Below are 13,821 nucleotides of genomic sequence, written 5' to 3'. Positions count from 1 at the left end.
AAGAGAACATGTATCGGAGTTGGTTTTGAAAAGGTAAGCCATTAGACACTAAGTGAGTTTTTTGGATAGTTTTCTAGTGGTCGTAGAACCAAAACCTCCTTAGAGGTTCCCTCTCTCGCGTGCCTCCCCGTCGGCTTCTGGCCCCTGCAGGACACTCCCACCTCCTAAAGTTTAAGTCTCCTAAGAAGGTAGTTCTTGGTAAGTAACCGTGTTGGAACAAATCAAAAATTTTTAAGTAATTTGTATTTTTCCTTACTTACTTACCTAGAACTACCTTCGGGTTATGGCCCACCCATCCTTCCCTGAGAACCTGCAGGGTCGAGTAGTACCTGTTCCGACGAAACTTACTGAGGAGTCGCCGACCTGAGTTAGCACGCTTCCCAACCCCGGGTCGCCTCAGGGCACATATCACTCCACCTAAGGTTGACCCCTTAGATAACGGAAAGAGGGTAAACTATACAAAAAGCTGGTCGGTTAGGTAGAGTTACCAGTAACTCCTAAGAAGGTAGTTCTAGGTAAGTATGTTAGGAAAAATACAAATTACTTAAAAATTTGTGATATTACAGTAAAAATACTTCACAGGTAATGCACATAAACAGCTATAATGATGACAGTAGCAAACAATAGATTTTGAATAAAGCTGGTCGGTGCTGCCCAACTTTGGTGGTGGCGGCTGCATCGGGACCAAGTCTGGAATGGCGCCAATTTCAAAATTATAACTACACAAAGTGAACACATTTTTTACTTGCTGTAGTTGTGTTCCTAAATCTGAAAGGAGTTTACAAATCGGATGTTCGTGCCTCAAGGACTGTCTGTATTTCACTTGAAGCAAGAGGTTTGTCACTCTCTTCCTTCTCAGATGAAATCTCCCTTATTACCGCTTGTTGCTGTTCCTTTTGCAACCCCAATATCTGCTTGCTTTGCTTCTCCAGGAGATTGTTAATGTAGTCCTTGTCTTCCTCCAATCTCATTGTCGTGCCCAATTACACAATATCATCATAGATGGCCTCCTGGATGGGTTCGAATACCTCAAAATTACATTCGTTTAATAATTCAGGCTACAGTTTCCTTAAAGTAGAAGTAAGGCTTCTCATGGTGTAACGCTTTCAAAGGCTTTATCAATCATTTTGAGGCTGCTAACAATGTGGAAATATTCTCTCCGAAACTCTGAGGGTGAGCTTGGCCCCTTTGGTGAACTTGGAACATTGCTTTCATGTACAGGTTTTTGATGTTTGAGGTCATTTGCTGATCCATGGGTTGGAGATTTGGAGGGGTGTTGGTCAGCAACAACTTGATCTTGATAAAATTGGACTGGTCCAATAGGGCGTCTTCAATTACTGGAGGATGGGCAGGGCAATATCAAGCAACAAGGCTTCGAGTGGGAGGTTCATGTCCAGCAGGTACTATTTTACCTCAAGAACATAAACCTAGTTGACCGAATCCACAAACCAAACGCATATCATTCAAGCTTTGTTGTTTGAGTAACACATGACATTCCGTTATTCAGTTGTTGTTTCTGCACCTTATACTTTTTAAATACACATGGATTCTCTGAGGCATACATGAGGAGAGGTTTAATTCAGTAATCCTTGCTTGAATTAATATTTAACAGCAGGGTTAGATGGTCTTTTATGAGCTTGTAACTGGTAATTGCCTTCTCTTCTGCAGCAATGAAGGTCGTCCTCGGGATCTTCCAGAAGAGAACGGTTTCATTGCAGTTGAACAGTTAATGTGGCATGAAAGGCTTGGAATGCATGAACCTTTTTAAATTTGGACACAAATGTCTTTGCTGCCTTCACATCGGAGCTCGCTGTCACACAACACAATGGATTCCTGTACTTCTCTTAAGGTTTTCAAACCAGCCAAGGCTCACTTTGAATGTTCCATCTCTTGGTTTGTTGATGTACCAGACTCATTTTTCTAAAGGTCAACACTCAAGAATTTTTTCTTTTTCACAAATTGTTCTCAATTATTTTTAGCTCAAGAGATTAGCAAGTCCCCTGGGTACAATAGCATAACTGCTGAGATGATATTGGACAAAAATAAAGTGACTCCCAGAATACATACAAGATTATTTTGTAGAATGTGGCGTGAAGAGGCAAAACTTGATGAATAGAAGCTGGGTATGTTGGTGAAAATGGCTTAAAAAGGAGATCTGACTAATTGCAATAAAGAAAATGTCCAAAAAAGGAGATCTGACTGATTGCAATAATTACAAAGGCATCACACTTACATCAGTCGTCATGAAAATATATAGTATGCCCATTCTAAAGATACTAGAGAGAAAGATAGATGAAAAGCTGGGAGATGAATGAGCAGGATTTCAAAAGGTAGAAGTTGTAATGACTAAATTTTCATTTCAAGTCATGTTGTACTGCAATGTGTTGAATGTAGAAATCCACTTTTGACGGCTTTTGTGCAGTATGAAAATTCCTTTGATAGTGTGCCCTGGCCAATTTTGTGAGGAGTTCCTCTTAAATATGTAAATTTGATTAAGTCTGTTCATGAGCATAGCAAGTGCAAAGTTAATGTTAGTGGAGTCCTATCAAATGAAGAGGAGCAAAATGGCGTAAAAATCGCATGAATACTGTGGGTGACGTAGGGATACTACAAGGCTGTTTTCTGTGCATCACGTGCAAGTTTTGTAAATACTTCAAAAAGAAAAGGCTAATACAGTAGGAAATGCTTACTCAGACTAGTAAAATGTTCATATACCAATTAGAATTTTCATGCACTTATACCGATTTGTTCGTATTCTAAGTTAAAGCTTAGTTTTGGTTCAGGAAGTAGTAGTGGTAAGAAAAGGAAGAAGTCAGTGCTTTCATTAGAACTAAAGCAAGAAATTATAGAAAAACATGGAGCGAGGTGTGCGTGTGAGCGATCTGGCTAAACAATATGGCTGGAATATGTCTACGATCTCGAAGATCATCAAACAGAAGGCAGCCATTAAAGCAGTCAAACCATCGAAGGGGATCACCATTATTTTTAAACGTCATAGCCCTACCCTGGAAGAGATAGAACGCCTTTCGTTGATATGGATAAAGGACAGAGATTGTTGGCGATACGATCACTGAAATGATCATTTGTGAGAAGGCCAGCGCTATCTATTGTGACTTGAAGGCGGCAGGCTCTGGTGGTGACGCGGGGGTGAGAGTTCAACCGATCCTACAACGGAGGAATTCAAGGCGTCTCAAGGTTGGTTCGAGAAATTTAAGAAACGGACCGGGATTCATTCAGTTGTTTGGCACGCAGAGGTTTCAAGTTCGGACACCAAGGCTGCTAACGATTTTGTTAAGTTTGAAAAGATCGTGGAGGAGGAAGGCTACGTAGAGCAGCAAGTTTTCAACTGTGATGAAACCGGTCTGTTTTGGAAAAAGATGCCTAGTCGAACATACATTACCGCCGAAGAGAAGAAAATGTCTGGACATAAGCCTATGAAATGAAAATAAACAATTTAAATTGCTATAGATGTGGATTAAGCGTTTATTTCTATAGATCTTCCATGTATCATAGCATCAAGGACAGCGTTATTATCAATAATTATAATGATAATGGAAAATAATAAAGAATTATCAGTAACAGGAATACTGAAAGATGAAGACAGCAAAGAGGGTTTCTTCACTGTTTATTATAATCGGCAATACCCCACAAATCACTGAACACTTCCTGTATCAATTGCATCATTATCTTATCCAAACGTCCATCTCTGCATGGATTTCCAATTTTATTGGCGGCAACTTCTTTCCCGGTTACCCGACTCGTGTACACTTGACCAGCATCATGCTGAATTTTAGCTGCATATTTTTTCACTGCAGTACATTATGGACACGAGATGGACTAGGAACGCCAACAGCATCAATATCATTCACATCACTCTTATCAGAGGATATTGTCAATGAGAAACGAGTAAAATGATGTAAAAAACGCAAGAGCAACAACACGAAGATGTTTACGAACAGAGATTCACACTTCAAGTGGCGTGGATGCTGTGAGTGGTATGGCCGCCGAGACGCACGTTTTCTGGGGAAAAAATCTGGTTGGCCAAGAGGCGGCTATGCTTCACGTACCGCATCCTTCCATTGGCTGTTTGGACCTAGTCAACACATGATTCATTCTGCTCCAAAAGCAGCACACAAGGTACCTCAAGTAACGTAGGTCGCAGCATATAAGGATGTAAGTCTTGGGTAGCGCCATAGCCTCAGTACCATGGTCTTCCACTGTCTTGGGGTAGAGTTCTCTTGCTTTAGCGTACACTTGGGCACACTATTCTATCTTATATCTCTTCTTATTTGGTTACAGTTTTTATAGTTTATGTATGAATAATTTATTTTAGCATTATTGTTCTTAAAATATTTTATTTTAATTTTAGTTACTTCTCTTATTTCCTTCTTTCCTTTCCTCACTGGGCTATTTTCTCCGTTGGAGCCCTTGGGCTTATAGCATCCAGCTTTTCCAACTAGGGTTGTAGCTTGGCAAGTAATAATAATAATAATTTTGAGGGTCGATTTCAACCCTATGGACTTGGCAATCAGCATTGCCAATGGCATAACTAGATAGAGGAAGCCTTGTTCTATCCAATGGACCTTGTAACACTGTTTCCGACCTGGTGGCACTTGAGACACTATGATATTATACACACACACACATATATATATATATATATATATGTGTGTGTATATATATATATATATATATATATATATATATATATATATATATATATATATATATATATATATATATATATATATATATATATATATATATATATATATATATATATATATATATATATATATATTGAGGGAGGCATTAATCTGTAACTTTAAAATTTCTTGTCACTATATCATGTACTATATTGATTCCTTTGCTTGATGATAGTGGTTTAGAATACAGAAAACTTGCATTTTTGAAATATTTCATAAAGATCACTGAAAAAGAGATAGAAAGTTGTGCAGTATATTGGACTCTCTTGTATTATAGTTTTTAATAGAAGATTTTTTGTTAAAGAAAAACATGACTTGGAAGAAAGTAGGAGTACCAAGAAAATAGCGTACAATACATATCTCTCTAGGCACAGACTAGTGGTGAAAATGATCTCCCCCAAAATATTTTGTTCCCTAATACTTCTTAGACTTGAACCAGAACAGTAAATAATCAATTGATATTTTTATGCAGAAGACAGAACTAAACGTTCGCCATCTCCAAGGGGCAGATCACCTTCACCGAAACGGTCATCACAGAGAGACCATAAAAGCTCTTCAACCTTTGGTCGTGATAGTCGGTATGTAGTGTTTTAAATATCAGTCCTTTTTATCCAGTATAATATATATGAAATTTCAAGTACTGTATGCTTTTGGGATAATTTCATAATCTTTTCTATGTTCTTAATTTGAAATTTCTTCAATCACATATTTTATTGCTTCTGATGATAACATGTCTTAGTATCTACTTGTGAATTAAATTGTAAAAATTTACCATCTTGTCCCTAGTAATTTTTACAAATAGGTCTGATTTATATACTATAGTTGCTATGTTACAAAGGAAAGTTATTTATTATGTAAAATAATATTTTGTATATTCAAGAGCTAATCATTCAAAAGTATTATCTCACTGGTCTGGTTAAACTACTGTGCTGGCACTCAACGGGTTAAGTTTTTTATTGAAATCATTTTTGTTACTAAGTAAAACTTTTCATTCTTTAGTGTTAGGATATTGATTATGTCTTTGGTTAACTGCTTTTACTGTTTATTTTATTCTTTCCATCATTTGGTTTTCAGCATGGAGGATGATAGACTCCAGTATAGTAGAGAAAGAGAAAAGGAAAAATATTCTTCGTCAAGCGAGTCAAAGGCCTATGAGCGGGATATAGAATACGAGGAGCAATTGCGGCAAGAAATAGAAAAGGAGGAAGTAATGCGAGAGCAAGAAAGGCTTTTGAGGGAGCAGTTAAAGCTACAAGAGCAGATTAGACGGGAAGAAGAACTGAAGCGTGAAGAAGATTTGAGACATGAACAACAGATGAGACATGATTTACAAATGATCCAGGAAAGAGAGGAGCAGATGAGACGTGAACAGGAAATGAAGCGTGAACAAGAGAGGAGGCAGGAACAAGAAAGACTAGAGCTAGAGAAGAAAAAGAAGGAAGAGGCTAACCAAAGAAGTTACCAAAAATTTATAGCTTCTAAGGAAGATTTGAAACGGGAACATGAAAGGGAACGTAAACTTTACCTAGAACTACCGGAAGTTCACCCTGAATATGAGGAAAAGTATCGAGTTTTCCTTGAGCAGTACAAAACTCATTATCCAGGAAGAAATGATGCAGATCATCGCAACAAGCTGTGGATGCTATTTTGGAAAGAACTTGTTTCTTCAATGCTTGAGACCGCCTATAAAAAGAAAAGAGAAATTCTGGAAGTGGAATATTTTAGATCCCATGGCAATGAACAGTCTGAAACAGAAACTTCCTCATTGAAAAGAAAAGCTCCATCAGATGGAAGGGGAAGTAATAAGTATCCTCGAAGTGAAGAGTTTGATCAGTCAAGGCCTGGAACAAGTTCAAGTAATGTCACACCTTTATCACAAGGAGTATCCTCGGGAAATGTTCAGACTACACGTCATTATAATCAAGGTGTATCATCACTGTCATCTTCACAACCATCATCTTTCCCAAGTGCATCATCAGCTATTTCACAGTTGAATAGTAGTACATGTGTGGCTATTCCTCAGGCAGTAGCTGTAATTAATGAAGTTTGTGATTACTTAGGAGAGTTAGGTCCTGCTATCAGAGTAGTATTGCAAAAAGTTCATGCTGTAAACATGGATCCGTTGCAGACAGGAAAAATTTTTACTGATTCAGACAATGCTATGATATTGAAGATAGCAGCTTCAAAAATGAAGGAAGTGAGTGAAAAATATACAAGCCCTATTAAAGAAAAGTTAGCTTTGGCCTGTTACCAAGCAAAGCAGTTACTGGAATTGCCAGCTTCACTGCATCAGGCCCAGAAAAAACCTCATCATGGCCTTGACATAAAAAAGGTTGCTCGAGCAACTTTTGACAAAGATCCTGCCTTTATAGTCCAGTTTATAAAAAATGCTTTGTTATATGAAGGTGTAGAAAATCCATCACAAGATGATATTTCTGATATATTTGTAACCATAACAAATACTCATTTCTCAATGGCAAATAAGTGAGAGGTAACATAATCACTTGATAGCAAATGTTTTATTTCAGGAAGGACACTGCTTTAAGGTTAAGAGATAATTTTAAAAGTACAGTAACTTACTTTGGAAACTCCTGTTAATTATATACATTTTTTTTTTTAGATTTTAGTAAACTGCAATCACAGTGATGCAGACATAGATACAGTATTATATTTTTTGCTGGACTAGGCAGTATGTTTACAATCAGGAAATAATGTAAATATGATGTGCTATTTTTAATTTTTTTATATTAAATTCTATAAGACTAAAAGTTCAATTCTGAAGTTAGAGGTTATATACATCACTTAAGTTTTTTATTTTAAGCAAATCACAATCCAAGGGGGTTGTCATGTCTTAATTTATTTTCATAGTTTCCTACATATGAAAAAATATGAAGTGAATGGTATTTTTATTTCCAATAAGTTACAGAAAAGTACTAATTGTACTAATTGTTACACAAGTACTTGGTTTTAGTGTGCTGTAATATACTGGATAAGGAGTGCATGCCAGTATTTATACCATTTAAGGGGCCCAGCCAGAATGTCAGTATATGGGGGTGTAGGAAGTAAAACGCAAAGTCCTGAAAAATTCACCAAGCTTCGTGTGGCAATGGAGAATGCGTATACAAAATGTTTTGTCAAAACTCTTCTTACTTTCTTAGTTACAGGGTAATTAGTAAAAGTAACTCAATATACCAAAAACATTATCCCCTACAAGAAAATGCAGTATTTCTTTAGTTATCATAAATTTTGATAATTGTTACATTTTAATGTAAAAGAAATTGTGAACAATGGCATCTGCATAGCTTCCACGAGTCACGTGACAATTTATTGCACGGTAAATTACACCCTTGCCCTTCAGTCCTAACACAAACCTCAGAGAGAGTACGTCTGAGTTTAACCTCTTGACATTCACTCATTTTTACATTTGTTTTTATTGTTTTTGGCAAGAATTTTATCATTTCAAAGAGGAAAAGACAATTTCAACATCTTCCTAACACAAGGAAGAAGAAAATTTGCTTTATTAAGAGTTCAGAAGAAGGTAATATCGGTAGTGTAGAGAGAGAGAGAGAGAGAGTTATGGTAATAGAGGAGCGACGGCCTTGTCTGACATGAGCCAAAAGAAGCAAGATATTGAGCAAAAGGATCTTCGTTTATGAATGAATTATGATTAGTAACTGTCTTTGTTTATCAATATCCAAAAAAGAACATAAAATTCATAATAATCAGGATTTATTAATATTGTCTTTGTAAACATACAAAGAAAAACTTTGAACGCCCTCTGACATCCACTCATTTTTATGTTTGTTATTCGCGTTTTGGGCAAAAATTTTATTTAAAAGAGGAAAAGGCAATTTCAACATCTTGTTAACATAAGGAAGAAAATTCACTCTATTAAGAGTTTAGAAGAGGGTGATATTGGTAGTGGAGAGAGAGAGATGTGGATAGAGGAGTGGCCGTTTTGCCTAACAGGAGCCAAAAGAAGTAAGATATTGAGCAAAAGGATCTTAATACAGTATATGATTAGATTATGATAAATAACTTTTTTATTCGTATAAAAAAAGGACACAGAATTCATAATAATCAGGATCTTTTAATATTATCTTTGTAAAAATACAAAGAAAAACTTTGAATGCCCTTATCTCAAAACTACTTATTGACATTCAAATTCTATCTTCTCCCTCATTTTTAAAGAAATAGCAGTGAAATTCGGTATATAACTTAAAAAGACATTATAAAACAATCAGATGTAGCCTTTTCTTTTAATTTTTTTTTTCATATTTTTTCTCAATTTTTTCCCCAATTTTTAGGGTTTATTTTTTTTACCATAATGAAAAAATTCCTATCGAGTAAAAAAAAAATTACCTTTCGAAAAAAAAATCCCCTTATTATTGGAGGTCTATATAGGGTAGTAATCCCAGGTTTTAATGTTAAATATCAAGGGAGGAGACAGAATTTGAAAAACACTAATTTTCAGGATAATTTGCCCTGGTGGTCAGAAGCAAAAATCGTATGCAGTTTGGAGATGTCCCACTTATTATGAGGTATCAATGTCATAGTCCCGTCCTTGAAAAACGGCATTAGCTGGCTGGCCCCCTTAAACCTAGTACTTCAAAATTTTTAAATTACAATATTGGGTACTATAGAAATTTAATTGTTAGAACAATTTGTTCATATTATGTATTGTACTTTTTATGTAAATATTGCTTTTCTAAATAAAAACTAGTAACTCTAAATTGTCTTGAGAACACATGATAGACAAAAGGCTATTTATTGGTGTCCATAATAAAGTTTTGACGTGCAATAATCCATTAGTTGAAAGGAACATTAATACTTCTTATTTCCCAGGTCTTTTGCTCATTTCCCCAGGTGTTTTGGAATGCCAGCAAATAATGCAGGGTTAAGCATAGTACTTAATATGTTGGGTAAATTTATGTATCCACGAATATAAAAAACCTTGATTGCATGTTTGTATATTGTAAGATGCTAATGGTTTTTAAGAGTTTATTGGGTTTTTATTCAAATTTGATAATTACTGAAATGTTATTCCTTTCACTCTCATGGCATCAGCAAATCGTGTCTGTCCTAAATTAAGCAGATTTATCGGTAACTTTGTATGCTCTATGAAATATTTACCTTTGAATGGTGCATGTAAAGTTATTGTTCGTGCTAGAACTCTGGTTTTATGCTCTTTTGAATCTTAGCCTTTATTGCATACAAGCCTTTCGTCCTTTACGCATATTTCTTCAATAGGTTATTGGTTAGCCACTTTAATCGTTGGCTGTAACAAGTAGACATATAGTGCTGTCACTTTCGTTTCTCAACTGTTGGATATTTACTTAACTTTGTTTGTGAGAAGTGTTTGTTAGGATGAGGCATCCATTAAAGGATGAAGGTTCGTATTCATTTAGGAACCAATTGCAAATTTCAAAAGTATATAATTTTTATTTTTCTTAACTGTACAAACATGAGTCCTTCAACTCCCCTGAAAGTCCCAGACACGGTCTTGGTGACTTCAGTGTACTGGAAAATGGGGGCGTGGCTTCCTTGTCATCATGCTCTTAACTACTGCGTACTGCCAACACCTCGTTATAAGTTTTAACTCCAGAGTTCCAGCTGTGGGTCTGTATAGTTAGTAAAAATATAAATTACTTTTAAAATTTCTAATTAAAGTACTCAGGGATGTATATCTCTACCCAAGCTAGGACCAGGGAGAGCCAGGCAATGACTGCTGAGGACTCGGCAAGTACTGTAGACCTATAGACTTCCCCAAACTTCCATCCTTAGCTCACAAGGATGGTGAGTTTGCAGACAGCAGGATTCAAACCCTAGTCCAGCAGATCACCAGAAGGGACATTACCAATAGGCCACCACAACTTGAAGATAAATTAAAATAGTTTCTTTTAATGAAGTCAAAACTACCTGATTCAAAAGCTACATCGTCAAAATGGTGAATTTCAAAAGAACAAGATTCTAAGAACATGTTCACGTCCATTGGCTGCAGTAGCTCCTTTTCTCAAGGGGAAGAAGGGACTTTTTAGTAAATTATAATTAGTTTGATGCTCCCTCTCCAATGCCTAATATCAAAGGCATCCTCTTCCACTAAACTTCTCTCCGTATCATCCTTCACCTTATTTCACCTTCTAATTCTCTGCCTCCCTGATTGTTGAATCTATTCTTCCATTTAGAATAGCGCAAATCCTAATTATATTTTTTTGTAATATGACTTCACAATCATGTTTTAATCATACATTGGACCACTCTACAATTCTCTCTCTCTTGTGCCAGCCAATAACCATTGAATATCTAACTTCATTCCTCACTAATTAAGCTTTGTAATATCTAATTTGCACTTAATTGCCAAGTATTGTGAATGGAAGTCATAAACAACCGTAAAGAGTTTCATCTAATACTTGAATAAATTTTACATTTTTGAACACTGAAATAATAGCGTACTAGCAAATATTTCAAAACATTGCCAGAGGTATATGAAAGTGTTGTTCTTCATGTGTTCAAGCAGAACGAAAGGACAGTATTGTGAAATTACAGTGTGCACAACCTAAAATTTCTGCAAAGAAAATAAATATTATTAAGACAGTACCTATCTATCTAGGTGCCATGTCTTCGACGTGGGGTGTCAATTGCCACACCTGTTCCTTTCTCGAGCAAAAACTTTTTCTTATGCTGGCCTCTTGCTCTTTTCCGCTCTATCTTTCCTGTAAGGCACAAAAGTTTGATCTTTTCTCCTCTTATTACATGTCCCAGAAACTCCATCTGCTGCGTCCATATCACTTTTAGAAGTGATCTCTCCTGATTCACTCTTCTCAATGCCTCATTTGTTACTCCCTCAGGCCATGGGATCTTCAACATTCTTCTTATGAAACCATAATTCAGATGCATTTATTTTATTTTTCAAGTTCTTGATTAGTGTCCATTTCTCTGAGCCATTGTAAATGTGGATCATACATGGGTTTTCAGTGCTATAACTCTAGTCTGAATCACTTTCCTGTTATTTTCAAAAGGATTTTCAGATTGTTGAAGAAATTTCTTTGCTATTTATTTACAAGACCACGCTCTCCATTTACTCCTAAATTATGCAGTCCTGCAGCTCTCCTCTTGTAAAGTAATTAGGAGATTCTTTAAATGGTGGGAAAGCAAAAAATGGCAAGATATATTGAGCAAGGGGGGAGGGGCTATATAAAAAAAAAGCTTGGTTCCTCACTAAACAACCTGGAACTGACATCGTCAATATAATAGAAGTTCGTGATGCCAGCATACATGCCAGAGAGAGGGTTTCACTGTAATACTGTCTGGCTATTCAAAGGACCCAAAGTAGTATCTCAACAGGTGACTGGTGCCGTGGCCAACCTACTACCTACAAATACAGGTCTTAAATCCAACTTATGTTGGTCTCCAAGTCAAAAGGTTCAAAGGTTGCTCGTGGAGGACAGAGGCAAGGAACAGTGAGATTACCCTATGGACTGACCCTATATACATATGATCAGTGATTAAGGCCCCTCTCCACCCATGATAGGCTTAGGGAGGGCCAGGCAATGGCTGCTGATAACTCGGCAGGTAGCTTTATAGGCTTCTCCAAAAACCCCATCCTTAGCTCACACGAATGGTGAGGTTGCATATACTGCAAGAAAGTATCGAGCCTAAACGGGTCTCAAGCCCCAGTCCAGCAGATCGCCAGGCAGGGATGTTTCCGATAGGCTACCACAGATACTGTACTATAAAACTCTACTTGGAAAAGCAGGATGCTATAAGTCCAAGGGGGACCCAACAGGGTAAAATAGCTGAGTGAGGAATGGAAATGAGATACTAAATAAACTACATGAGGCAATAAATAATTAATATAAAATACCTGAAGATCAATCATGCAAGATAGTAAACTATAACGCCTAGGCTAGGAAGCCTAGCGTAAGCAAGATTGGCTACCTAATTCGCCGAAACTAATGTGAATACTATCGGCATAATATGATTAATTCTTAGCAATGAAGACTAAATAGCTAATTATATTTATTTAAGCTCTTATACCAGGAAAGTCGTTCTGGCTAACTAAATAACTCATGCGTTACGAACGACAGCGCCGAAGATGCCTCCGGTCTAGCAATGGCTCTGCCAAAAAATTAGTTTAATTCGATTCAATTTTTTACTTTACGGCCAGAGCTAAATTTATGCAGCATAAGAATTAAATAATCAACTTTCCAGAGGCAGAATAGGCTGGAGATTGCTTAATAAATCCTGATAACGAGAGAGCACTGGGAAAACCACCGAGCGAGACCACTACAGAAAAAGGAATAAAGATGGCGGCGATTATGGCGCCATCTGAGTACTCAAACAGTAACGGAGGAAGGGAAATTTATAACGGCTCCTCTTTTATTTACCACTTTTCTCCCTCGAAGCGTAAACGCAATGTGGGGTGCAGATTGCTATGTGGCGTGTCAAAAGTACATCCCCTGATATGCGATATCCTAAAAGGAAAACTTTAAGGATATTCGCGCCAGGAGTTAGAATTCTGGAGACCTTGAGTCAAATTCTCTGGGAATATCACTGTAGTCAAATATACCCTAGGGAGCTACTTAAAGGAACCTTTCATCAGGACGACATGGCCTGAGCCCAAAAGATAAACTACAAGCAGTTATGAGTAATTAATATAAAATATCGCCAGATCAGTAAATAAACTACTTGAGAGGCAATGAATAATCAATATATAGTAAACTCGAATACAGTAATCAATAAAATGTCTTGAGATCAGTAACAACATTAAGACAAATCTGTCATATATATAAACTATGAAGAGCCTTAGGTTAGATTCTTCAACACAAACATTCACTGCTAGTTAGAACTTCTGAAGTTCTAGGAACCAATTAGCAATGCTGGGCAAGGTATAATGTACAAGAGGTATAGAGTTACACCGACAAGCGACCCAGTAAATGTTATGGGAAAATTAACGTATGAATACTGTGAAAGTCAAAGCACGACCAAAAAAAAAAAAAAAAAGAGTATATCATACAGTATACTAGGAATCATAGAATGCAATGATAAAGTCATAAAAGTGATACAAAAAAGAACAAAAGTCAGACTGGAAGGTGTTTGAGATATAATAAATTGG

General features: G+C 36.6%; 1 protein-coding gene across 3 annotated transcripts in view; it reads left to right on the top strand.

Annotated features, from left to right (window-relative positions):
• LOC137624387 (uncharacterized) overlaps positions 1-9,478 on the top strand; it is a 212,916-nt gene extending 203,438 nt beyond the window's left edge. For all 3 annotated transcript variants that reach the window (XM_068355118.1, XM_068355120.1, XM_068355119.1), the window contains exons 17-18: positions 5,179-5,284; positions 5,781-9,478. In XM_068355118.1, the coding sequence (XP_068211219.1) occupies positions 5,179-5,284; positions 5,781-7,194 (1,520 nt within the window). In that variant the 3' untranslated portion in view covers positions 7,195-9,478. The remainder of the gene's footprint in view (positions 1-5,178; positions 5,285-5,780) is intronic.
• Positions 9,479-13,821: the final 4,343 nt, after the last annotated feature.

The sequence above is a fragment of the Palaemon carinicauda genome, chromosome 31, assembly GCF_036898095.1.
Source record: "Palaemon carinicauda isolate YSFRI2023 chromosome 31, ASM3689809v2, whole genome shotgun sequence".
Taxonomy (NCBI): Eukaryota; Metazoa; Arthropoda; class Malacostraca; order Decapoda; family Palaemonidae; genus Palaemon; species Palaemon carinicauda.
Note: the sequence above shows the minus strand (reverse complement) of the source record. Positions and strands in the feature narration are given on the sequence as shown.